Here is a 26,864-nt window from a genome sequence, read left to right as displayed (position 1 = left end):
CGCACCGCCGTCAGCCGGGTGCCGGGTGCACACACAACCCCGTCTGGAGAGAGCACTGGGGAGTGCAGCCCGTGAGACTGGCTGTTTAACCCAGGTGTTTTTTTTTTGGAAAACCGTGGTTTTTCATAACTGGATCCACGGTGCCAAGAGACCAGCAGCTCTGAGCTGCGTCAGGCCTACAGCGGGATCTGAGGGCCCCAGGAGAACGCGAGTGCAGCCTGTGCGGCCTCCCCGCCTGCCACACGCCTGAGCTGCGTCACACACGTGAGCTGGCCACTGCCCCCGCGACCCCAACGACTACAGCAGACTGTGGCAAGGTTTAATAGTGGGGCATCTCCACGCCCGTGGGCGTCAGCGCCTTCTCATTGCCACTGGGTTTGTGACGCGATGTGGTGACGACTGCAGGAGCAACAGGTGATTAAAAAGCCGTGGCCGGGACGCTCTCCGAGGACAGAGGGAGCAGCCGCGGGCGCAGCCTCAGAACCTGACGAAGGTGGCGTCGATCTGCCGCACAGAGGGGAGGGCCAGCATGACCTTGCGCCGGTACTGGGGGTCCTTCTGCAGGGGGTTCCGCTCCAGGTACACCGTCTCCAGGCTCCTGGCCCCCTTCAGCTCGTCCAGGTCGCTCCAGCTGTCCAGGAGGTTGTCGTTCATCTGGGGGACACACGGGCACCGGGGCAGCTGTCAGGACAGGGCAGCCCTGGCCCACAGCCCCAGACCCTCCCACCCATCCCGTGGGGCACCTGCTCAACCCAGCCCAGGGCCCTGGCGCCCCGATGCGTCTGCAATGGGGGCTGGTGTTTCCTGCCGGCCAGTGGACGCCCAGGGCAGTGGACACAACCCAGGGAGCAGCACCTGGCGGAGCTGGGGCCACAGGGCTGAGATCCCGACTCAGCCAGGACTACCTGGGGCCCCAAGCCCGGGTGCCAGGTGCTCAGGGCCCACCTGCCGCAGGAGGCACAGGGCTCCTGGGCTGGGATGAAGCCTTGGGAGAGCCACCCTGGGGACAGCCAGCACCAGAGGGCTCCCTGCACTGGGGGGCTGGGCACACACTGGGGGGGCTGGGCACACACTGAGGGAGGGGGGCTGGGCACACAGGGGTTGGGGGGCTGGGCACACACGGAGGGAGGAGGGCTGGGCACGCATGGGGGGGGCTGGGCACACACGGAGGGAGGGGGGCTGGGCATACACGGAGGGTGGAGGCCACGTCTCAGCCCCCCAGCCCCACGCTGTCCCTCGGCAGGGCTCACAGAAGGGCCCGAGTTCCAGGACACGGCGTCAGGACTGGCTGTGTCCACTGCTCCCTAACTCTCAGGGCCCCTCCCTGGGCCAGGCCCCCTCAAGCCTTCAGTCCTGCCGTCCGGCTCCTCGGTGTTGGCGCTTCTCGGGTGCCTGCGCTCCGCGTTGTGCCCACACAGCCCCAGCTTCCTCCAGGGCAGGGCTGCCCCACCCACGAGTTCTGGGTCCTCCCACACACAGCGGCCGGCAGCCGCTCGTAGTCCAGGGAACCCAGGTGACACACGAGCGGGATCAGCAGCCCAGCCAGGACCCAGCAGAAGTCCCGGTCAGCCCCAGTGCGTCGAGGACCACACTCGGCCTGCGGCACCACAGGACAAAGGCCCCAGCCTGAGACTCCCTCATGGAGTCGCGACCGGGGGCCCCCTCTCACCCTGTCGCCTCTTCCTGACTTTGTGACAGTGCGAGCACACCCACATCCACGGGGCACAGCCGGGCACAGCCAGGCACAGCCAGGCACAGCCAGGCAGGCTCCAGCTACCCCTGCTGGGGCTGGAAACCCCCCGGCAGGCGGCAGCTCGGCTGGGCCTGCGCCCAGTGCAGGTCTCACAAGCTCTGGCTGCAGTGGGGCTGCCGCCTGGGGCCCACGGCCGAGCAGGCACCGACACAGCCAGCACGGGCTCTCGCAGGGGCCGATCGGCACTGGGCCTCAGGATCCCAGCTGCACCACCTCCGTCTCGGCGGGCCTCAGACTTACCCAGAATTCCTGCAGCTCTGTGAGGTGGCTGACATTTTCAATCTTCTTGATTCTATTTGATGCAATGTCCAACATTGTGAGTTTGTTCTGGAACAGGAAACGAATGGCTTAGCGCAGCGGAGCGGGGCTGTGGCCGGGGGCCGGCCAGCGCTGAGGGGACACAGCCACGTCCCAGGCCTCACCACCACTGGCTGAGACCCAACCTGTGTCCCCTGGGGCCCCAGTGACCAGGCGGCTCTGAGGGGGCTGCTCAGTGCCGACCGCGAGGACAGGCACAGCCCCGAGGCTTCCGAGCTCGCGCCTCTCCTCCTCTTCGAGTGAGGCTGGAAACTCCCGCAGCCAAGCGAGAGGAAGCCTGGAACTCTGGGACGAGGGCCTGCCCTCCCGACTGAGCACGGGGGTGGGCACGGGAGGGCCTGGGTGTGCGGGCGAGCGAGCCCTGGGCAGATGGGGCTGGACAGCTGGCGGTGGTGAGGTACGGCTCCCAGGCGCACACAGCGCCACCACACCGCGGCAGGCTCTCCTGTCCCGGGACGTGCACACAGCTAGGCCTGGGTAAGAGCTTCCTCTGGCGTGGATCCAACATCGCACACAAGATGGCTGCAGGGAGCACTGGGGCCGTGAGGACCCACTGCCTGCTGGCACGACGGCGACCAAGCCAAGCCCCGCTGGCCAGAGCGCGCCCGTCCTCTCTGCCGCTGCCCCCCGCACTGCTCATGGAGGACCCGGGACTTGTGAGTGCGCTCCTCTGCTGAGCCCGGACCTCTGCCAACTCCAAGAGTCAAGAGACGCTCCGGTGAGACGCTCCGGTGAGACGCACACCAAGGCACCTGACCGGCAGCTCCGTGCGCTCAGAAGCACCATGGCTGACTTCGGAGCTCCAGGGCCCTGGCCCCCGACCTGCGCTGGTGCCGCGAGCAGTGCCACGTGGGTCACAGGGCGTGGGCTGCAGTGTGCTGCGGCCTTCCAAGCAGACCTGCAGAGCAGGGCCAGGACGGCCCCGCTCCAGGGGGCTCAGGGTCACCGCAAGCCCAGCCCGGGGGCCCACACTTCAGGGTGCAGCACTGGGGCAGGGGCTAGTGGCAGATGGACTCTGGCTCGTCAGCACCGCCGCAGCTGTGGCCCAGGGGCCACGCACACAACACCAGTGCGTGTCTTCTAGGGAGAGCTGGACAAGGCTTGGCATGGCCTTCCAGAAGCAAACCAATCCGAACAGCTGAGAAGGAAGAGCGAAGCGACAGTGGGGCAGCACGGGGAGGGTGCACCCAGGCCAGGTGAGGGGAAGAGCTTCCGGGGCAGGGGCCACGGCAGGGGCCAGAGCACCTCCCCACCCCCTGCCACACGCAGATCCGAATAGCTGAGAGGGAAGAGCGAAGCGACAGTGGGGCAGCACGGGGAGGGTGCACCCAGGCCAGGTGAGGGGAAGAGCTTCCGGGGCAGGGGCCAGAGCACCTCCCCACCCCCTGCCACACGCAGATCCGAATAGCTGAGAGGGAAGAGAGAAGCGACAGTGGGGCAGCACGGGGAGGGTGCACCCAGGCCAGGTGAGGGGAAGAGCTTCCGGGGCAGGGGCCAGAGCACCTCCCCACCCCCTGCCACACGCAGATCCGAATAGCTGAGAGGGAAGAGCGAAGCGACAGTGGGGCAGCACGGGGAGGGTGCACCCAGGCCGGGTGAGGGGAAGAGCTTCCGGGGCAGGGGCCACGGCAGGGGCCAGAGCACCTCCCCACCCCCTGCCACACGCAGATGCCAGATCTGTGAGGTGAGACTGGAAGGAAGTCAGGGGAACGCCTGCTTGGTTTCTGAGAGAACCAGACAGAAAGGCCCGCGCACTGGGTCACGTCACTAACGCAGCAACTGCTCTGTCTCGCGGCCGAGCGACCCTGGTGTCACCAAGCCCATGGCACGGCCCCAAGCCCCTAGGCCGCCTACCTGCCGCGCCTGCGGCTTCTAGGAACCACACGGTGCCAGGCCCTGGCACGGCAGTGGGGCGGTGAGCGCTCTCAGGGGCCGCGCACGGCTGCTCCCTGCGCGGCTGCCACTGGGCACCTGGCCCCCCTGCTGGCTCTGTCAATCCAAGTCGGATCCCAAAGCTGAAGGAAGGTGACCAGCTCTCCACAGGCACTCCACCCTTTTCAAAATGCCCTGAAGAAGTCACCGCCATGAAATCTGGGGGAGCCCTTGCTGCATCTCCAGTACCGGGAGAGACCCCTGAGTACACCAAGCAGTGCAGGGCAGCGCCGTGGCAGCGGCACAGCTGCGGCCTGCAACACTGACATCGCACACGGGTGCAGTTCGGGTCCCGGCTGCTCCACTTCTGATCCAGCCCCCTGCTAATGCGCCTGGGAAAGCAGTGGAGGACGGCCCGAGTGCCTGGGCCCCTGCACCCACGTGGGGGACTCAGAAGTTCCTGGCTTTAAATCAGCCCAGCTCTGGCCACTGTAGCTACCTGGGGGGTGAGCCAGCGGAGGGAAGATCTCTTCTCTAACTCTGCCTTTCAAATAAATAAATAAATAAATAAATCTTAAAAAAAATACAATTAAATGATCCAAACCGTATTCTATCTGGTGTGGCTACTGCACAGGAAAGCTGGCTGAGCTGGGGGTGGCCGGCGAGCAGCCAGTCCTCTGTGCGTCCCTCAGAGTGGTGGTGGTGGCTGGGAGGGACACAGGTAGCTCAGAGGGGACAGCTGCTGGTGTCCAGGTTCCTTGTGGGACAGGGCATCTACAAGCCTAGGGTTTTTCAACTCTTCCCAAATGACCACACGCTGGGTGGACAGGCAGTGACCACTGCCCTGGGAAGCGCCAGTGTGGGAGGCTGCTTCTGACTCCCACGCGGGTAGAGGGGACCGGCCGAGGTCTGTGTGGGTTTCCGGTGGGAAGGCTACTACAGCTCTGCAGGCAGCCAGTGCTCCTCAGAGGCCTTCTGGCCGTGGGCAGTGAGGAGGCCGTGGGCAGTGAAGTGGTCGTGGGCAGTGAAGTGGTCGTGGGCAGTGAGGCGGCCGTGAGCAGTGAGGCGGCCGTGAGCAGTGAGGGAGGCCGTGGGCAGTGAGGAGGCCGTGGGCAGTGAGGCGGCCGTGGGCGGTGAGGAGGCCGTGGGCAGTGAGGGGATGCATGGGCAGTGAGGCGGCCGTGGGCAGTGAGGAGGCCGTGGGCAGTGAGGGGAGGGCATGGGCAGTGAGGCGGCCTTGGGCAGTGAGGAGGCCATGGGCAGTGAGGGGATGCATGGGCAGTGAGGCGGCCGTGGGCAGTGAGGAGGCCGTGGGCAGTGAGGCGGCCGTGGGCAGTGAGGGGAGGGCATGGGCAGTGAGGAGGCCGTGGCAGTGAGGAGACCGTGGGCAGTGAGGCGGCCGTGGGCGGTGAGGCGGCCATGGGCAGTGAGGAGGCTGTGGGCGGTGAGGGGAGGCCGTGGGCAGTGAGGGGAGGGCATGGGCAGTGAGGTGGCCGTGGGCAGTGAGGCGGCCGTGGGCAGTGAGGCGGCCGTGGGCAGTGAGGAGGCCGTGGGCGGTGAGGGGAGGCCGTGGGCAGTGAGGGGAGGGCATGGGCAGTGAGGCGGCCGTGGGCAGTGAGGCGGCCGTGGGCAGTGAGGGGAGGGCATGGGCAGTGAGGCGGCCGTGGGCAGTGAGGCGGCTGTGGGCAGTGAGGCGGCCGTGGGCAGTGAGGGGAGGGCATGGGCAGTGAGGCGGCCGTGGGCAGTGAGGAGACCGTGGGCAGAGGCGGCCGGGGGCGGTGAGCACACAGCCTCAGTGAGAAGCTGCCCAGCTTACGTTGTTGTCCAGGCCCTCGATGACCTCGATGCCGTTGTGGCTGAGGTACAGCTCGCGCAGGTTCACCAGGCTCTGCAGACCCTCGATCTTGGTCAGCCGGTTGCTCTGCAAAGAGGAAAGCAGACAGCGGTCAGAGCGAGGTGGGGCAGGCAGGGCCTGGCACGTGCAGAGGGGCCGGCACTTCCAGCCAAGGCTCACGCATGGAGTTTAGGAACTCACTTTTTTTTTGTTTTTTGTTTTTTTTGACAGGCAGAGTGGACAGTGAGAGAGAGACAGGGAGAAAGGTCTTCCTTTTCCGCTGGTTCACCCCCCAATGGCCGCTGCGGCCGGTGCACCACGCTGATCCGATGGCAGGAGCCAGGTGCTTCTCCTGGTCTCCCATGGGGTGCAGGGCCCAAGGACCTGGGCCATCCTCCACTGCCTTCCCGGGCCACAGCAGAGAGCTGGCCTGGAAGAGGGGATACCGGGACAGAATCCGGCATCCTGACCGGGTTAGAACCCGGTGTGCCGGCACCGCTAGGCGGAGGATTAGCCTGTTGAGCCACGGCGCCGGCTGCGGAACTCACGTTTTTATAGATACACTTGGGGAAGCTTTACTTGGATTAATTATTTTTATTTTTTTTAAGATTTGAGGCGCTGATTTGAGGTGGTGTAGCAAGTAAACTTGCTGCCTGCGATGCTGGCATCCCATGTGGGCCCCAGTTCGTGTCCAGCCTTTAAATCTCAAAAAAAAAAAAAAATTATTTGAAGGGCAGAGTGAGACAGAGAGAGAGGGAGAGACAAAGACAGAAAGATCTTCCATCCACTGGTTCACTCCCCAAATGACTGGGCCAGGCTGAAGCCAGGAGCCGGCTCTCCCCCGGGGGTGGCAGGCGTCCAGGCTCTTTGGTCATCTTCAGTTGCTTTCCCAGGCCATCAGCAGGGAGGTAGAGGGGAAGCAGAGCAGCCGAACCCCAGTCCGGGATGCCAGTGTTACAGGCCACAATATTAGCCCTTACTTTGACAATTTTTACATTATTTAAATCAATCAAATTAAATTTAAAATAATTTCGAAATTACTGATTATATTTACTTTTAAGGTTTTTATTTTTCATAGCCATCTGTAAAATATTTATTTTTTTATCTTAATCTTTAGTTTTTAGGATTCAATGTGACCACTATATTCCTAAAGCTGTACCTATGAAATTTGTATTCATTAAATAAAAACTTTCTTAAAAAGATTCAGTGTGATTTGTAGATGCAACTAAGAACATGATGTCCCTTTCCTCCCTCCCTCCCACCCCGCTTCCATCTCCTTTGTTTTCAGTTTTTGAGATAACATTTTAAATGTACATTACAGTAAAAAGTCTTAACACTTCATCAAGTAAGAAGTTTAACAAGCAGAAAGCAAAAAGACCTGAATTTCGTAGGAAGACAATGGCTACAAATAGTAACTGAATGGACAAATGACCATTTCACCCACATCCAGTAAATGACCATTTTAAAACAAGCTCATTGCTGCTTCTTTCAGGCAACCTGCCTCGGACAGGGTCACAGCGGCTCTCTGTGCCCACGGCTGGGCCAGCCGGACCTGCCAGGACGCAGCACACCCAAGCTTGACCGTGTGAACTGGTTCCAGCGAGAAAGCTCCCAGGAACCTCAGCACCACGGGGCAGCACAGGCCCCTGGGAGCCTGCGGGTCTGTGCTCGCTACTCCCATCGCCTGGCCAGATGCCAGGAGAGAACCAAGAGCACACGCGGCTGAAGCCACCTGGGACTCCCTGGGAAAAGGGACACGGCCCTTAGAGAACGTGTCAGTTCAGCAGGGCTGTGTGTGTGTGAATGAAGTGTTTGTATGTGGTATGTGTGTGAAGGGTGGTGTATGACGCGCGTGAAGTGTGCAGAGTGCATGGACTCGTGAAGTGTTTGAGGGTGTGTATGTGGTTTATGTGAAGTGCCTGTGTATGAGTGGAGGTGGGTATGAGGTGTGTACATGAACTGTATGTGCACAGAGTATGTGTGTATGAAGTGTGTGAAGTGTGGGGCCAGCTTTGTGGTGTAGTGGGTTATGCCACTGCCTGTGATACCAGCATCCCACATGGGCATGGGTTCAAGTCCTATTGCTCCACTTCTTTTTTTTTTTAGATTTTTATTTATTTATTTATTTTCTTTAAAGATTGAATTTTATTTATTTGAAAGTCAGAGTTACACAGAGAGAGGAGAGGCAGAGAGAGAGAGAGAGAGGTCTTCCATCCGTTGGTTCACTTCCCAGATGGCTGCAACAGCTGGAGCTGCGCTGATCTGAAGCCAGGAGCCAGGAGCTTCTTCCAGGTCTCCCACGTGGGTGCAGGGGCCCAAGGACTTGGGCCACCTTCCAGTGCTTTCCCAGGCCATAGCAGAGAGCTGGATTGGAAGAAGAGCAGCCGGGACTAGAACCGGCGCCCATATGAGATGCCGGCGCCACAGGCGGAGGTTTAACCTACTGCGCCACAGCACCGGCCCCCCATTGCTCCACTTCTGATCCAGCTCTTCCCACAGCGTCTGGGAAAGCAGCGGAAGATAGCCCAAGTCCTTGGGCCCCTGCCCCCATGTGGGAGACCCGGATGAAACTCCTGACTCCTGGCTTTAGCCTGGCCCCTGAGGGCATTTGGGGAGTGAACCAGCAGACGGAAGACCTCTCTTCCTCTCTCTGTGTCTCCTTCTCTCTCTAACTCTGAATCCAATATGGGTGCTGGCTCGATTCTCAGCTGCTTCACTTCTGATCCCACTCTGTGCTACGGCCTGGAAAGCAGTGGGAGATGGGCCAAGTGCTGGGGCCCCCGCATCCGCGCGGGAGACTCGGTGGAAGCTCCTGGCTTCTCCCTGGCTGCTGCAGCCACGTGGGACGTGAACCAGCAGATGGAAGATCTCCCTTTATTTCTCTGTGCCTCTCCTTCTCTAACTCTGCCTTTCAAATAAATAAAACAAATGCTCACCAAAACAGTGTGTGACCTGCGTAAAAAGCTGTGTGACAGGAAGCGTGTGTATGTGAAGTATATGTGTATAAAGTGGAAGTGTGTATGTAAAGCAGGTGTGTGCATGAAGTATGTGAAGTCTGCATGTGTGTGAACTATGTGAAGTCTGTGTAAGAAGCCTCTGCATGTGAACCATGTGAGAACAGGGTGTGAAGTCTGTGTGAATGTGTGTGTGAACCGCGTGTATGAAGCATGTGAGAACAGGGTGTGAAGTCTGTGTGAATGTGTGTGTGAACCGTGTGTGTGAACCATGTGAGAACAGGGTGTGAAGTCTGTGTGTGAACCATGTGAGAACAGGGCGTGAGGTCTGAGTGTGAACTGTGTGTGTGTGTGTGAACCATGTGAGAACAGGGTGTGAAGTCTGTGTGTGAACCATGTGAGAACAGGGCGTGAGGTCTGAGTGTGAACTGTGTGTGTGTGAACCATCTGAGAACAGGGTGTGAAGTCTGAGTGTGAACTGTGTGTGTGTAAAGTCTGTGGGATCTAAGGTCTCAGTCACCAACAGGGAAGCAAAGCACTGCTGGTGGGACACAGTGAGGTCCACAGCGGGTGGGGCCACAGGTCTGGCCTGCAGAAGTGTGGGAGCCATACCTGCATGCTGAGGACGGTCAGGTTGGTAAGTGCGTCCAGGTTCTGCAGTTTAGTGATTTTGTTTTTCCCCAAAAACAGACTCTCCAGATTGGTTAATGTGTCGATATTTTCAATTGCCTGTAAAAAGGACAGAGCAGTGGTGAGCAAGGAGACTTCCAGCTCACCAGAGAGGGAGGACGCCTGGGCCGTATCTGCTCTGCAGACTTCCCCGCGAACCCAGGCATGACAGAACAGGGCGAGGGCACGGGCACAGGAGAGTGGTGAAGGACCCTGACCCCCACGTGGTCTGAGCTCTGGGTGAGGATACAGCCGGAGAGCCCCTGGCACACAGGACTTCCCGGGCCCGGCGGGTTCTGTGCTCACAACAGCCTTGGCCTCCATGGGGGCTCTGACCCTAGGTCTTCAGGATCCGGAGTCCACTCTGCACTGTCCCCAGGCTGCACACTGCTGCCCCCGCTGCAGCCACACGTCCCGCCAGCACCCGTGCACCTCTACCTCCCAGGCCAGGACCAGGCTGTCCGTCTGCTCCCCCCAGTGCCCCGGGCACTGTGATGGCTGAGTGTCCCTCCGGTCAGCTCACCACACTCTCGAACAAGCCGCACGTTTCACTGGACAATAGCCACACTGCGCTCACATGCACCAAGTGGGGACTCCCACAGGCAGGGGCAGGCCGATTTCTGAGTCACTTTCTGAGACACGTGGTGAAACGCCGACCCCTGGGCTGCTCAAACCACCCTCCCTTGGTCTGCACCCTGCCTGGCCGTCAGGGTGAGGCATCCTCTGATGCTTCCAGAGCCTTGGGGAGACGGCTGGGAGTGCCGGCCTCAGCTGGGCGAGCAGAGGCTCGTGGCCCGTCCCTGCCAGCAGGGCGCCAGGCGTGGGCTTGCGTGGGCCTCTGGCAACAGAATTCCTTGTCCCAGCCCCAGGCAAGTCCCTCGCCTCCTCTCCCCGTCAGTCCCTCTGTGACCTGTCCCGGATTCCCCTGACAGATGCCCGGGGCTATTCACAGTTGTCAAAGACACTGCCTGCTCCGTCTACGGACACCACACTGCTTCTCCCAGTCTCAAGGTCAGGTGGACCGTGGAGAGGTGCTGACCCTACCCTGCTGGGGGATGCGTCCCAGGCACACAGCTGTCTGGGCAGGAGGGGCCCACCCAGCACTGTGTTCCGGGCAGCTCGGCATGGACGTCAGGCAGTGCCTGCTGGGACCTGTGTGCAGGAGCCAGGCTGGGCCGCCCGGTGTGGGCACAGGATCTACCCACACTGACTTCCTGTGAGTGTTTTCCTCCAGACACTAATCCCCCTTTTCTGGAAAAAACCCACAGCGTCACAAGCCACAGAGCCAACCACACACCCTGCACGCAGCCCTGTGCAGCCCACACAGCCTGGGGGGAGCCTATGCTGTCCGTGCCCACGCAGCCCTGTGCAGCCCACACAGCCAGGGGGGAGCCTGTGCTGTCCGTGCCCACGCAGCCCTGTGCAGCCCACACAGCCTGGGGGGAGCCTGTGCTGTCCGAGCCCACGCAGCCCTGTGCAGCCCACACAGCCTGGGGGGAGCCTGTGCTGTCCGTGCCCACGCAGCCCTGTGCAGCCCACACAGCCTTGGGGGAGCCTGTGCTGTCCGTGCCCACGCAGCCCTGTGCAGCCCACACAGCCTGGGACGGCGCCTGTGCTGTCCATGCCCACGCAGCCCTGTGCAGCCCACACAGCCTTGGGGGAGCCCGTGCTGTCCGTGCCCATGCAGCCGTGTGCAGCCCACACAGCCTGGGACGGCGCCTGTGCTGTCCGTGCCCACGCAGCCCTGTGCAGCCCACACAGCCTGGGGGGAGCCCATGCTGTCTGTGCCCACACAGCCTGGGCGGCGCCTGTGCTGTCCGTGCCCACGCAGCCGTGTGCAGCCCACACAGCCTGGGCGGCGCCTGTGCTGTCCGTGCCCACGCAGCCGTGTGCAGCCCACACAGCCTGGGACGGCGCCTGTGCTGTCCGTGCCCACGCAGCCATGTGCAGCCCACACAGCCTGGGGCGGCGCCTGTGTTGTCCGTGCCCATGTAGCCCTGTGCAGCCCACACAGCCTGGGGCGGCGCCTGTGCTGTCCGTGCCCACGCAGCCCTGTGCAGCCCACACAGCCTGGGGCGGCGCCTGTGCTGTCCGCGCCCCCACACCTACCCGGATGCGGTTTGACCCCAGCTCTAGCATCTGCAGCTGATGCAGGGTGCTGACGTTCTCAATCTTGGTGATTTTGTTGTTGACCAAGAAGAGTTTTTTCAGTCGTGTCAATTTGTCAATCCCTTCGATGTTTCTCAGCAGATTAAAAGAAATATCTAGAATTCTGGGAACAAGCGAAACAATTCTTCTTTAATGAGCAGAGGTTGTACAGAGCTTTGAGTTTAACTAGTGAGAAGGGGTAGCCATCTGGGTGCAGTCTCTGTGGGGTGGAACCTGACTGTGGCCCTGCTCCCGCCTGGCGCGCACCAGCGTGGTGGCCCCTCAGACTCTGGAGAGCGGGGGGGGGGGGGGCAGCCCACGGGTCCTGGCGAGTTCCACTGTAGGACCCAGCACCTGCTCTGCACGTGGAAGGGGCCTGCGTCAAAAACAGACAGAACTCAGGGGCCACAGGGGCCCAGGGGAAGCTGTATTCGGATCCCAGCTCCTTTCTTTTTACAATTATCACTTATTCTTTCATTTTTAGAATTATCATTTATTCTTTTATTGTCTAAAAAAAGGATTCATGGGGTGAGCATTTGTCTGCATCCCATCCTGGAATGCCTGGGCTCAACTTCTAACTCAGCTTCTGATTCTGGTTCCCTGCTAACGTGTACCCTTGGAGGTGGCAGGTATCGGTTCAAGTATTTGGGTCCCTGCTACTCACGTAGGAGACCCAGATGGAGCTCCAGGCTCCTGACTTTGGCTTGATCCAGCCCTGGCTGTCGTGGGCATTTGGGAGGTGAACCAGTGAATGGAAAATCTCTCTGTCTCTGTTTCTCAAATAAGTTTTTTTGGTTTTTTTTTTAAGGAGTGTTTGTAGGGCAAAATGAAATTTTGTTCAAAAAATTTTTTTGACTAGAGAGGCAGAGAGACAGACATAGAGAGAGAGAGAAAGAGCTAGAGAGAGACAGAGAGTTCCCATCCACGTTCTCTCCCCAAATACCTGCGATGGGTGGGCCAGGGTCAGGAGCTCAGTCCAGGTCTCCCACATGGGCGGCAGGAACCCAGTTACTTGAGCTATCACTTCTGCCTCCCAGGTCTGCACTGGCAGGAAGCCGGAGGCAGGAGATGGAGCCAGGCATCAAACATAGGCAATGTGACATGCGCGGTGGCATCTTAACTGCTAGGCCAAACACCTGCCCCTAGAAAGGAAACTCTGGATTAACTTCCCTCTCCTGGCTCGGAACCGTCCGTGTAAAGCAGTCTGGCCACAGGCCCACTTCAGTCTTCTGGTCAAGACCATCTAGCAAGCCAATGACACATGCCTGGCAGGCAGGGAGCTGGGAGCTGGGTGCAGGGCAGGACCCTGTCGGGGACAGCCACCCAAGGGCCCCGAGCTGGGCAGGGGCTGGTTCTGGGGAAACCAGCTGTCCCCGCCCGGCCATCTCTCCCCAATCACCGTGCGGCCTGCATTGTTTCGTGACTTACTCCAGCTCTGCCAGGGACTCCAGGTTCTCGATCTTCCTGATCTGGTTGTCATAGAGATCCAGTTCTCGAAGACTCTGCAGCTCCTCCAGGTTCTCGATGCACTTAATGAGGTTCTGACGCAGGCAGAGAGTCTGGCACAGAACGACAACACGAATGTTGGGAATACTGCAGGCTGTACCGGACACACAGTGGGAGCTGACACAGTGCAGGCTGTACCGGACACACAGCGGGAGCTGACACAGTGCAGGCTGTACCGGACACACAGCGGGAGCTGAGACAGTGCAGGCTGTACCGGACACACAGTGGGAGCTGACACAGTGCAGGCTGTACCGGACACACAGCGGGAGTGTGAGACAGTGCAGGCTGTACCGGACACACAGCGGGAGCTGAGACAGTGCAGGCTGTACTGGACACACAGCGGGGAGCTGACACAGTGTAGGCTGTACCGGACACACAGCGGGAGCTGACACAGTGCAGGCTGTACCGGACACACAGCGGGAGTGTGAGACAGTGCAGGCTGTACAGGACACACAGCGGGAGCTGACACAGTGCAGGCTGTACCGGACACACAGCGGGGAGCTGACACAGTGCAGGCTGTACCGGACACACAGCGGGAGCTGACACAGTGCAGGCTGTACCGGACACACAGCGGGAGTGTGAGACAGTGCAGGCTGTACCGGACACACAGCGGGGAGCTGACACAGTGCAGGCTGTACCGGACACACAGCGGGAGCTGACACAGTGCAGGCTGTACCGGACACACAGCGGGAGCTGACACAGTGCAGGCTGTACCGGACACACAGCGGGAGCTGACACAGTGCACGCTGTACCGGACACACAGCGGGAGCTGACACAGTGCAGGCTGTACCGGACACACAGCGGGAGCTGACACAGTGCAGGCTGTACCGGACACACAGCGGGAGTGTGAGACAGTGCAGGCTGTACAGGACACACAGTGGGAGCTGACACAGTGCAGGCTGTACCGGACACACAGCGGGAGCTGACACAGTGCAGGCTGTACCGGACACACAGCGGGAGTGTGAGACAGTGCAGGCTGTACAGGACACACAGTGGGAGCTGACGCAGTGCAGGCTGTACCGGACACACAGTGGGAGCTGACACAGTGCAGGCTGTACCGGACACACAGCGGGAGCTGACACAGTGCAGGCTGTACCGGACACACAGCGGGAGTGTGAGACAGTGCAGGCTGTACCGGACACACAGTGGGAGCTGAGACAGTGCAGGCTGTACAGGACACACAGTGGGAGCTGACACAGTGCAGGCTGTACCGGACACACAGCGGGGAGCTGACACAGTGCAGGCTGTACCGGACACACAGTGGGGAGCTGACACAGTGCAGGCTGTACAGGACACACAGCGGGAGTGTGAGACAGTGCAGGCTGTACCGGACACACAGTGGGAGCTGACACAGTGCATGCTGTACCGGACACACAGCGGGAGCTGACACAGTGCAGGCTGTACAGGACACACAGCGGGAGCTGACACAGTGCAGGCTGTACCGGACACACAGCGGGAGTGTGAGACAGTGCAGGCTGTACAGGACACACAGTGGGAGCTGACACAGTGCACGCTGTACCGGACACACAGCGGGAGCTGACACAGTGCAGGCTGTACCGGACACACAGTGGGAGCTGACACAGTGCAGGCTGTACAGGACACACAGTGGGAGCTGACACAGTGCAGGCTGTACCGGACACACAGTGGGGAGCTGACACAGTGCAGGCTGTACCGGACACACAGCGGGAGTGTGAGACAGTGCAGGCTGTACCGGACACACAGCGGGAGCTGACACAGTGCAGGCTGCACCGGACACACAGTGGGAGCTGACACAGTGCAGGCTGTACCGGACACACAGTGGGAGCTGACACAGTACAGGCTGTACAGGACACACAGTGGGAGCTGACACAGTGCAGGCTGTACAGGACACACAGCGGGAGTGTGAGACAGTGCAGGCTGTACAGGACACACAGCGGGAGCTGACACAGTGCAGGCTGTACCGGACACACAGCGGGGAGCTGACACAGTGCAGGCTGTACAGGAGACACAGTGGGAGCTGATACAGTGCAGGCTGTACCGGACACACAGCGGGGAGCTGACACAGTGCAGGCTGTACAGGAGACACAGTGGGAGCTGACACAGTGCAGGCTGTACCGGACACACAGCGGGGAGCTGACACAGTGCAGGCTGTACAGGAGACACAGTGGGAGCTGAGACAGTGCAGGCTGTACCGGACACACAGCGGGAGCTGACACAGTGCAGGCTGTACCGGACACACAGTGGGAGCTGACACAGTGCAGGCTGTACAGGACACACAGTGGGGAGCTGACACAGTGCAGGCTGTACCGGACACACAGTGGGAGATGACACAGTGCAGGCTGTACCGGACACACAGTGGGGAGCTGACACAGTGCAGGCTGTACAGGACACACAGCGGGAGCTGACACAGTGCAGGCTGTACCGGACACACAGTGGGAGATGACACAGTGCAGGCTGTACCGGACACACAGTGGGGAGCTGACACAGTGCAGGCTGTACCGGACACACAGCGGGAGCTGACACAGTGCAGGCTGTACCGGACACACAGCGGGAGTGTGAGACAGTGCAGGCTGTACAGGACACACAGTGGGAGCTGACGCAGTGCAGGCTGTACCGGACACACAGCGGGAGCTGACACAGTGCAGGCTGTACCGGACACACAGCGGGAGCTGACACAGTGCAGGCTGTACCGGACACACAGCGGGAGTGTGAGACAGTGCAGGCTGTACCGGACACACAGTGGGAGCTGAGACAGTGCAGGCTGTACAGGACACACAGTGGGAGCTGACACAGTGCAGGCTGTACAGGACACACAGCGGGAGCTGACACAGTGCAGGCTGTACCGGACACACAGTGGGGAGCTGACACAGTGCAGGCTGTACAGGACACACAGCGGGAGTGTGAGACAGTGCAGGCTGTACCGGACACACAGTGGGAGCTGACACAGTGCATGCTGTACCGGACACACAGCGGGAGCTGACACAGTGCAGGCTGTACAGGACACACAGCGGGAGCTGACACAGTGCAGGCTGTACCGGACACACAGCGGGAGTGTGAGACAGTGCAGGCTGTACAGGACACACAGTGGGAGCTGACACAGTGCACGCTGTACCGGACACACAGCGGGAGCTGACACAGTGCAGGCTGTACCGGACACACAGTGGGAGCTGACACAGTGCAGGCTGTACAGGACACACAGTGGGAGCTGACACAGTGCAGGCTGTACCGGACACACAGTGGGGAGCTGACACAGTGCAGGCTGTACCGGACACACAGCGGGAGTGTGAGACAGTGCAGGCTGTACCGGACACACAGCGGGAGCTGACACAGTGCAGGCTGCACCGGACACACAGTGGGAGCTGACACAGTGCAGGCTGTACCGGACACACAGTGGGAGCTGACACAGTGCAGGCTGTACAGGACACACAGCGGGAGCTGACACAGTGCAGGCTGTACCGGACACACAGCGGGAGTGTGAGACAGTGCAGGCTGTACAGGACACACAGCGGGAGCTGACACAGTGCAGGCTGTACCGGACACACAGTGGGAGCTGACACAGTGCAGGCTGTACAGGAGACACAGTGGGAGCTGAGACAGTGCAGGCTGTACCGGACACACAGCGGGGAGCTGACACAGTGCAGGCTGTACAGGACACACAGCGGGAGTGTGAGACAGTGCAGGCTGTACCGGACACACAGGGGGGAGCTGAGACAGTGCAGGCTGTACAGGACACACAGTGGGGAGCTGACACAGTGCAGGCTGTACCGGACACACAGTGGGAGATGACACAGTGCAGGCTGTACCGGACACACAGTGGGGAGCTGACACAGTGCAGGCTGTACAGGACACACAGCGGGAGCTGACACAGTGCAGGCTGTACCGGACACACAGTGGGAGATGACACAGTGCAGGCTGTACCGGACACACAGTGGGGAGCTGACACAGTGCAGGCTGTACCGGACACACAGTGGGAGATGACACAGTGCAGGCTGTACAGGAGACACAGTGGGAGCTGACACAGTGCAGGCTGTACCGGACACACAGCGGGGAGCTGACACAGTGCAGGCTGTACCGGACACACAGCGGGGAGCTGACACAGTGCAGGCTGTACAGGACACACAGTGGGAGATGACACAGTGCAGGCTGTACAGGACACACAGCGGGGAGCTGACACAGTGCAGGCTGTACCGGACACACAGCGGGGAGCTGACACAGTGCAGGCTGTACAGGACACACAGCGGGAGCTGAGACAGTGCAGGCTGTACAGGACACACAGCGGGAGCTGACACAGTGCAGGCTGTACAGGACACACAGCGGGAGCTGACACAGTGCAGGCTGTACCGGACACACAGTAGGAGCTGACATAGTGCTGGCTGTACCGGACACACAGTGGGAGCTGACACAGTGCAGGCTGTACCGGACACACAGCGGGAGCTGAGACAGTGCAGGCTGTACCGGACACACAGCGGGGAGCTGACACAGTGCAGGCTGTACAGGACACACAGCGGGAGATGAGACAGTGCAGGCTGTACCGGACACACAGCGGGAGTGTGAGACAGTGTAGGCTGTACAGGACACACAGTGGGAGTGTGAGACAGTGCAGGCTGTACAGGACACACAGCGGGAGCTGACACAGTGCAGGCTGTACCGGAGTCACAGCGGGAGCTGACACAGTGCAGGCTGTACAGGACACACAGTGGGAGTGTGAGACAGTGCAGGCTGTACCGGACACACAGCGGGGAGCTGACACAGTGCAGGCTGTACCGGACACACAGCGGGAGTGTGACACAGTGCAGGCTGTACAGGACACATAGTCGGGAGCTGACACAGTGCAGGCTGTACCGGACACACAGCGGGAGCTGACACAGTGCAGGCTGTACCAGACACACAGCGGGAGCTGACACAGTGCAGGCTGTACTGGACCAGAAGAGTGCTGCCACTTGTTACTGGGGTTTAGGGTTAGTCTCTTAGTGAAGGAGTATTTTCATTCTGCTGGTTCCCGGCAAGGGGCTGCTCTTTGAGCGGCTGCCCTGTCCACTTGTGGGTGGACAGAAACCCAGAGGGAGGCTGTGGCAGGCCCCACACTGAACAGATATCCTTCAGGAGGTTGGCTGGGCTGGGGCTGGAGCCTGTGCCCCTTTCTGGCTCAACAAAAGACCCCAAAGTGGGCTGTTTTCAGAAGCAAATTTAACTGGAGCGAGTGAGGACCCCGATGCGGAGGAGTGTGTAAGGGAGGGAAGCATATGCTGCAGGCACGCCGGTGCCCACCACAGGCACGGGCAGCCCCTCCCCCAAGCCAGAGGTGCTCAGCGTGGGGGCGGAGCCTGCGCTCACCTTCACCTTCTTCAGCACCCCGAAGCCTTCGATCTTCCCGATGCGATAGTGGTTCAGGTCCACGTCCTGCAACGAGAGAGCAGGTGAGGAGCAGCCAGGCCCCGGGAGGTGTGTGCTGCAGTAGGTGGGTAGACAGGAGAGGTGCTGCCAGGTCAGGACAGTGACAGTGACCTGGGGTGAGCTGCCACCACGCTCTTGAGTTTACCTGCGATTCCTGTCAGTTTACCGTTAAACCGACCATCAAGATGATTTGTACATTCACCTTTCTCTCACCTCCCAGCTCCCTGAGCACAAAACGTGAAGAGCAGGTTCTGAGGAGAGAGCCCCCGTGCCATGTATCGTGCCACACATGTGTTGCGTTGAGCCTGGGGATGTTAAGACCCTGCCACGTACCACGTAATCATGTGGGTCGATGACGGCTCAAGGGTGACACGCAGGGGCACTTTCATCACTGCTTTAACCACCACCAGAAGACAGGAAGCACCCAAGGAAGGCCTGGCGACCTCTCCAGGGGAATGTGGCACCTCCAGCAGCAGCCTGGCGGTCAGGTGGTCCGTCACTGTGCCCCCAGGCCCAGCCAGCAGGCAGCATTACCTCTGCGTCTCTGTCCAGGTTAATGGTCTCCATGTCCACAGCCAGCTCACGTTCCTCTGAAAAAGGTGAGAGGAAGCTCACTGAGACGCTGCTGGTGGGCGGCAGTCAGGGAGCTGGGGGGCTACGGCGCTGAGGCCCCGACGCTCGGCTGGGGGGCTATGGCGCTGAGGCCCAGATGCTCGGCTGGGGGGAGCTATGGCGCTGAGGCCCAGATGCTCGGCTGGGGGGAGCTATGGCGCTGAGGCCCCGACGCTTGGCTGGGGGGGCTACGGCGCTAAGGCCCAGACGCTTGGCTTGGGGGAGCTATGGTGCTGAGGCCCAGACGCTCAGCTGGGGGGAGCTATGGCACTGAGGCTCAGACGCTCAGCAGAGGGCACACCAGGGACACTGCGCTTGCACCAGCAGGCCCCGCCCCACAGCCGTGTGTTGCGTGTCGAGCTTCTTCAGCTTGGCCACTGGCAAAGGTCTCCTAACTTCCATGAGTGCCTCTGAGCCTCTCGGGAAATGAATGGCAGTCAGAAGCCAGTAGTGGCCGGTGCTGCGGCTTACTAGGCTGATCCTCCACCTGCGGCGCCAGCACACCGGGTTCTAGTCCTGGTCGGGGTGCTGGATTCTGTCCCAGTTGCCCCTCTTCCAGGCCAGCTCTCTGCTATGGCCCGGGAGTACAGTGGAGGATGGCCCAAGTCCTTGGGCCCTGCACCCGCATGGGAGACCAGGAGAAGCACCTGGCTCCTGGCTTCGGATCAGCGCGGTGCACCGGCCATTGGAGGGTGAACCAACAGCAAAGGGAGGACCTTTCTCTCTGTCTCTCTCTCTCTCACTGTCCACTCTGCCTGTCAAAAAAAAAAAAAAAAAAAAAAAGCCAGTAGCAGAACGGATGGAGGCCACTAGCCCCAGTGCTGTGGCCTTGACGGCAGCCTGTCTCCCATATGCTCCTTCCGCCGGCCTGGCCCTGTCCTAGGACACCACCTTTATTGCTTAGCAAAGTGGCTCAGCATCTGCACGAGCTTCCTTTTGAAGCACAGCTCCACAGACTGGCAGGGAGCCTCCCCGGTAACGGGCCTGGGGACGCCGGCAGCCTCTCCCGCCCCTGGTAACGGGCGCAGGGACGCCGCAGCCTCTCCCGCCCCTGGTAACGGGCATGGGGACGCCGGCAGACTCCCGCCCCTGGTAACGGGCATGGGGACGCCGGCAGACTCCCGCCCCTGGTAACGGGCGTGGGGACGCCGCAGCCTCTCCCGCCCCTGGTAACGGGCGTGGGGACGCCGGCAGACTCCCGCCCCTGGTAACGGGCGTGGGGACGCCGGCAGACTCCCGCCCCTGGTAACGGGCATGGGGACGCCGGCAGACTCCCGCCCCTGGTAACGGGCATGGGGACGCCGGCAGACTCCCGCCCCTGGTAACGGGCGCAGGGACGCTGGCAGCCTCTCCCGCCCCTGGTAACGGGCGCAGGGACGCCGGCAGCCTCTCCCACCCCTGGTAACGGGCATGGGGACGCCGCAGCCTCTCCCGCCCCTGGTAACGGGCATGGGGACGCCGGCAGACTCCCGCCCCTGGTAACGGGCGTGGGGACGCCGCAGCCTCTCCCGCCCCTGGTAACGGGCGTGGGGACGCCGGCAGACTCCCGCCCCTGGTAACGGGCGTGGGGACGCCGGCAGACTCCCGCCCCTGGTAACGGGCGTGGGGACGCCGGCAGACTCCCGCCCCTGGTAACGGGCGCGGGGACGCCGGCAGACTCCCGCCCCTGGTAACGGGCGTGGGGACGCCGGCAGACTCCCGCCCCTGGTAACGGGCATGGGGACGCCGCAGCCTCTCCTCCCCAGAGAGCTGCCGCCTCCTCAGCCACTGGGGCTCAGCCTCCATTACCAGGCCCTCCTTTTTGTTTAAGCGTATGCTGAAAGGGGCTAAGACACACACAACACACATGCACACAGACACCACACGTGCAGACACACACGGCCTGCTGCACACACAGCCACAAACCGGCATGCAGTGACGTGCAGATACAGCCACACACACGCAGTGACATGCAGACACACACATAACACGCATGAGGGACACAGACACACACATGGCCCACTCCACACACACATGCAAATACACAACATGTGCAGGTCCCGGTGGACACACACAGGAACACGCCTTTCTCCCTAAAGATTCTTGACTGACAAGAACACCCCTCGTTATCCCCACGCACCTTTCACGTTTCCTCAGCTGACTTAGTGTCTCCCCTGGTTCGCCTGAATTAGGTCACACAGGGACACGGCACATCAGCCCCTCCGATCCCTTGCGTCTGCGCTCCCTACAGGGCCAGGCTGGCTGCAGTCTGTGGACACCATGCATTCGTGGCAGCGGGCTCTTCCTGCCACACCTCTCCCCCGGTGCAAACCTGCTCTTGTTCTGCAGGGGAGCAGGTGCGCTTGGTCTGGGCCTCCCTCAGCCTGTGCCCGGCGCAGGCCTCAGGAAGGTGCACAACAGAGAAGGAGCCGCCCCACACTCGACTTCAGCTCTCGCCTTTTCACGGCGCCATTCCAGACAGCAGAAGCCGGCCCAGGAAGCGCCCGGGGTGGGCGCCTCATGCAGGGGCTAGCTGCTGCCTGGGATGCCTGCGCCCACACTGCAGGGCCTGGATGCCAGCCCCAGCTTCCTCCTAATCTTGGGGGCAGCAGTGACGGCTCAAGGACTTGGGTCCCAACCGCTCACATGGGACACCAGGATTGAGTTTTGGGCTCCTGGCTTCAGCCTGCTCCAACCCTGGCTGTCACAGGCACCTGGGGAGTGTCAGGAATGGAAATTTCTTCTTTCAAATAAAACATGAAAATAAAATTGAAAAAGCAGTCACTTATTATACTTTAGACTCTCATTCCTTAGGATGCCAATCAACCTAAGACACACATAAAAGGAATTGGGGACAACCAAGAAGAGACAGGCGGCACGCCCCTGACAGCCCTCAACAGCCCGTGAACTCCAGGAGTCACGGCACAAGAGGGAGCACAACCACGGCTGGAGCCTGGTCATTCAGTGTCCCAACAGAGGCTCCACAGAGAGGAGCTGAGCCAGCAGGTGGCACCGGGCTGTGCCAGGCTCCTCAGGGCAGTGTCTCTGTAACCTCCGAAACAAAGCTGCCCCCGAGCACAGCCTTCCGAATGTGCCTTTAAAACAAGCTAGGAAGAAGAAGGAGGTAACAGCTGAATGTTTGAATCTGTTTTATTCGCACTCACAACTTCAGTAAGCACAGGTGGAGCAGCCTCCTGAAGGACGGAGAACTCTGAAGCCAGGGTGCAGCTCAGGTGGCTTTGGGCAAGCAAGCGGCAGCAGCGGTTCCTCACTCAAGATCGCACACCATCAGCCTGAGACACAGGACCGGCAAGGGACCGGCTCCACGGAGCTCTGCCAGCTCGCCAGTCCTCCAGGCGCCCGGGGCCCCAGCAGCGCAGACCCGAGGGTGGCCCGGGCCTGCTGACGTCACTCTGTGCCCTCTCTGCCTCCCTCGTCACTCCCAGGACATGGACTCGGAAGCTGCAACGTGACTCGGATACTTTCCCGGTGATCTCCTTTTGCCTTAAAACTAAGTTGCCATGGTTACCAATCATCTCTGCCAACACAGAGAGCACGTTATTTTAAACCTCAGCCTTGTTTTTGAGAGGCTGACTTCTGAGAAGGGCAATGCGTGACTACCGACACCTGAGACTCCCACGTTTCTTGTACAGTGGGAAAACGCAGGTGTGCGGCCCTCCCAGACCCGCAGGCACAGCGACCATGGCTGCCTGCCCTGGCAGGGAACCAAAAACAAGATTTCAACATGCATGCTGCTTAGAAACTTGCTATTTTTACCCAATAATCTGTCCTGAGCAGCCTTCTGTATTCACACGGATTCTCTCATTCTTTGCAATATAAATTGTTTACACAAAAAGAAAGGGCTAGGCCCATGAGAAACCACCGATGCAGGGCGAGACTGACTTTTCTTATCTAAATCTGTTCTGCTGCTGCCATTCACCAGGGCAACCGGAGGCTGCTGGGCTCTGCTCCACGTCGCGGGGGGGCGGATGCTCAGGCCGCACAGAAGGCAGCCGTGTTTAGTTCAGATCTTGCTTCCAGGGTGCAGCTCAGTAAAGCTGTTTGCCTTCAGTGGCGTCCTTCCGGCAGGGGCCCCGGGGAGCACAGTGGTGCGACAGACCCCCGGAGGCAGTCCCGCCCGCGCCCTCCCCGCCTGAGCTGGCGTCCCTCATGCAGACGGTACCTTCCGGGTCCTCCTCGCCCCGCTCCTCCCCATCTTTCAGGCTCTGCTGGCTGAGGTCCGCCACGATGCCACTGCTGTGCCTCTTCCCCTCCTCATCGCCCGACTCCTCCGATTCCACTCTCCTGTCGACTGAAGCCACACACGGCAGTGAGAATTCACGGCCAGGGCCGGCGACGACGCTGGCATTTCGTGAGTGTTGGTTTCGATCCAGCTCCCTGCTAATGGGAAAGCAGTGGAGGAGGGCCCAAGTGCTTGTGCCCCCGCCACCCACATGGGAGACCCAGATGGAGCTCCAGGCTCCTGGCTTCAGCCTGGCGCAGCACCAGCCGGTGCAGCCATTTGAGGAGTGAACCAACCAATGGAAAATCTCTCTTTCTCTATCACTCTGCCTTTCAAGTAAATCAATCTTTTTACAAAATGGCTGGTTTTGGTTCAACAGACACTTGGTTGTTACCTGTGTCCCAGGACACTCTGAGAACGCCGAGGCGGGCAGGAAGGGAGCAGCAGGCTGCCCTTGCCTCCAGCAGCGTGGGACACAACACAGCAGTGACAGCCTGCGGTCACATGTTCTCTCGACACCATGCAATGGGGAATAAGGGGCTAGGGGGGCACCATGTGGCCCTTCTGCCACACATGTTTGTCCATGCCAGCCTAGCACAAAGAACCACGTTATTGTTTTTAGTGTTTTCTTTGAAGCTTTATTTGAAAGGCAGAGTTACAGAGAGGGAGAGGCAGAGAGAGTCTTCCACCTGCTCGTTCACTCTGAGCGGCTGCAACAGCCCAGCTCAGGCAGAACCCAGGAGCTTCTTGTGGGTCTCCCACGTGGGTACATCTTCTGCTGCTTTCCCAGGCCATAGCAGGGAGCTGGATCGGAAGTGGAGCAGCTGGGACCCAAACTAGTGCCCACATATGATGGCAGCACTGTAGGCAGAACCTTAATCTGCTGCCATGGCACCGGCCCCATGCAGGGCCATGTTCTGAACGAGGTCAAGACTGACTCCAGGGGCTGGGCTGTGGAGTAGTGGGTAAAGCCGCCGCCTGCAGTGCTGGCATCCCGTATGGGTGCCAGTTTGAGTCCCGGCTGCTCCACTTCCAATCCAGCTCTGCTATGGCCTGGAAAAGCAGCAGAAGATGGCCCAAGTGCTTGGGGCCCTACACCTGCGTGGGACACCTGGAAGAAGCTCCTGGCTTTGGATCGGCACAGCTCCGGCCAGTTGGGGAGTGAACCAACGGATGGAAGACCTCTCTCTCTCTCTCTCTATGCCTCTCCTCTCTGTGTGTAACTCTGACTTTCAAATAAATAGGTAAATCTTAAAAAGAAAGACAGACAGACAGACAGACTGACTCTCGTCAGACTGTGGGCGGGGCTGAGGAAGGCCAGGAACACAGCCGACAGCTTGTGTGCCATGAACTGTCCCGGACAGAGCGCTGGCCGGCCGCAGCCGTAAAGCCTGGGACGTGCCCCTTTCTGAATTAAAGCAAGGCAGCGGTGGGCAGTCGAGAATCAGCCCTTCCCATCGCTGCATTCCTGACCCTCTCGGACCTGGCAGTCTGAGGCCCCAACACGGGACGGGGGCATCGGCCAGGACTCTCCCACCTACACGCCTCCTGGCCTTGCTCACTAAGTGACTCCAGGAAAGGACTGGGGACTGAGTAGATCCTTCTGGAACCATCTCCACCAGCTCCCACGTCCCACCCCCCACGCTGGTAACTGTGGGCCGGGGCAGCTGGCAGGCTGAGTGCTCCCTGTCGCCGGAGGGTCTGATCTGGTCTCACGGTGCACCCCGAGATGTTTCTGGAATGCCAGTGGCTCTTCCCAGTGCTTTCTCCAGGCCTCGGCTTCCCCGTCTGCACAAGGGAGCTGGCACCGCGCCCGCACCTCAGGAAGCCGGGGGGCCTAATACATTATTCATGGCAGGCACGGGCACACTGCGGTCAACTCCAGTGGTACAGTTCAGCCCCACGGGAGGGGCGGGAGAGTCTGGGGGGCTGGGCTACTGAGGGCTTTGCCCTGAGGGCTGCAGAGAGGGTGTGGGGCCTGGGGCGGGGCCCCGGGTGGGTGAGGAGCAGGAGCAGCACCCCCAGCGAGGAGGGCAGTGGGGGGCAGTGGGAGCAGCAGCTGTGGGAGCTCAGGACTGAGACGAGGGGGTATGTGGGTCCCGACTCGCCACTCACCAAGACGTGGGCACAGCTCACGAGGGCGCAGGGGTGGGCTTCAAAAGGGTGCCCTTCTGCTACCAAGGGCCCTTCAGCCCCTGGGTCAGACTCCCTGGTACCCGTGCCTCCCTGTGGTCTTCTGAACGCACTCACCTGCTCCCCCGCCCCCAACTTGTCCCTAACCTGGCTGACTGGCAGGGCTCTCCACAACCCCGCCCCGAGCCCAGCACCCTCCCTCCAGAGATCTGCACCCCATCTCTGGCTCTGAAGAAATGCAGTCTTCAGAAAGCTCACGGAAAATGCCTATCATGAAAACAGCCTGCATGGATTTCAAAAAAAAATTTTTTTTGCACCAAAATGCATTTCCATTTTCCACGAACTTCCCGAAGTGTTCTTGCGTAAGCATGTACACAACGCGCACGTGCCGTGTTCAACGCACACACACAGAACCGTCTGCACCTTCCCCAACGAAGTACAGGCGGAAGAAGGCTGAAGTGGGTCTTCTTCGCAACCACGGTGCCCTTAAACAAGGCCCCGGCTTCTGGAACGCCGGTGTCGCCACGATACCTTCGCTTTCGCGAGAGGCCCCTTCCGCGCCCCGGCGCAGGCACCCACGAGCGGACTCCAGCAGGTGCCGGCCCCCGGCCTGGGGTCCCCTGGGGTCCCCGGGGTCCCCGGCACCGCTCCCTCGCCTGTCCATCTCGGGGCTCCGGGCGAGGCTCCCGCCCGCCTTCGGGAAGCCCCCGCCTCGCACGGAGCCGCCGCCCCCGCGTCGCGGGGTCCTCCTGGTCGCTGCCGCCCTCGGGCCGGGCTTCCCCGGGTCCGGAGCCTCCCCCGTTCCGCCGAGCCCGACCGGGGGCTGTCGGAGCCCTCTCGGCAGGCCCGGCCGTCGCCCGGAGCGGGCCGCCCAGCTCCTCCCGGCCAGGGGCCAGTGCCGGCCGCTGCTCCCCCGCCCGCAGGGCCCTCGCCTCCGCCCGCAGGGGCCGCTCACCCTCCATCATCTCCTGCGACTGTTGCTGCCCTGCGCCGCGCTCCGCCGCCATATTGGCTGCTCGTCCCCTTTCCGGAACTCGTCGCCTCAGGCCGCGCAGCCAATCAGGGCTCGCGGCTCCGAGCGAGCCCGGCCAATGGGGTCCCGGCGCCCAGCCGCAGCGCCTCATGGGAGCTGTAGTTCCTTGCCTCCCGCCTCGCCTCCCAGGGCGGGTAATTTAAGGCAGCCAAGGCCCAGGAGTCTGGAGGTCAGAGGCTAGGAAAGAACGCGTGGGGGTTAGAGCAGGACTCACGAAGTCAGAGCTGGTCTGCGCCCTGGGGATAGGCGGCAGGTGCGGGCCAGTTCCACGAGCACGCTGGCCTTGGCTCCGGCTGTACAGTAGCTGCAGGCCAGTTCCACGGCTTCCCCTTGGCGTCCCTGCGCGGACCGGGCCTGTGCGAGAGGTCCAGCTCGCTCGCTGCGGGCTACGGAGGGCGCCGCAGCCTCGCCTGCCCCTCGGGCCGCAGGGCCTGTGA

General features: G+C 61.0%; 1 protein-coding gene across 2 annotated transcripts; it reads right to left on the bottom strand.

Annotated features, from left to right (window-relative positions):
- Positions 1-305: 305 nt before the first annotated feature.
- PPP1R7 (protein phosphatase 1 regulatory subunit 7) lies at positions 306-26,435 on the bottom strand. Of its 2 annotated transcripts, XM_062194204.1 has the most exons (10): positions 26,350-26,435; positions 23,202-23,330; positions 18,962-19,017; positions 18,368-18,433; positions 12,977-13,107; positions 11,510-11,672; positions 9,344-9,460; positions 5,760-5,864; positions 1,994-2,080; positions 306-654 (listed from the first exon to the last, which is right to left on the bottom strand). In XM_062194204.1, the coding sequence occupies exons 1-10, from the start codon at positions 26,399-26,401 to the stop codon at positions 478-480; spliced, it is 1,083 nt and encodes a 360-aa protein (XP_062050188.1). In that variant the 5' UTR covers positions 26,402-26,435; the 3' UTR covers positions 306-477. The 2 variants fall into 2 exon arrangements, with proteins under 2 accessions (XP_062050188.1, XP_062050198.1); XM_062194214.1 differs by lacking the exon at positions 23,202-23,330 and having other exon boundaries at positions 26,350-26,414.
- Positions 26,436-26,864: the final 429 nt, after the last annotated feature.

The sequence above is a fragment of the Lepus europaeus genome, chromosome 1 (genome assembly GCF_033115175.1).
Source record: "Lepus europaeus isolate LE1 chromosome 1, mLepTim1.pri, whole genome shotgun sequence".
NCBI classification, from domain to species: Eukaryota; Metazoa; Chordata; class Mammalia; order Lagomorpha; family Leporidae; genus Lepus; species Lepus europaeus.
This window is presented reverse-complemented; position numbering and strand designations above follow the sequence as displayed.

Coding starts and splice junctions, on each gene's coding strand:
- PPP1R7 (XM_062194204.1), bottom strand. CDS start 26,401: ATGGCGGCGGAGCGCGGCGCAGGGCAGCAACAGTCGCAGGAGATGATG. Junction 2,081..5,759: donor TCGAGGGCCTGGACAACAAC/GTAAGCTGGGCA, acceptor TTCCTGTTCCAG/AACAAACTCACAATGTTGGA. Junction 655..1,993: donor CAGAGCTGCAGGAATTCTGG/GTAAGTCTGAGG, acceptor TGTGTCCCCCAG/ATGAACGACAACCTCCTGGA.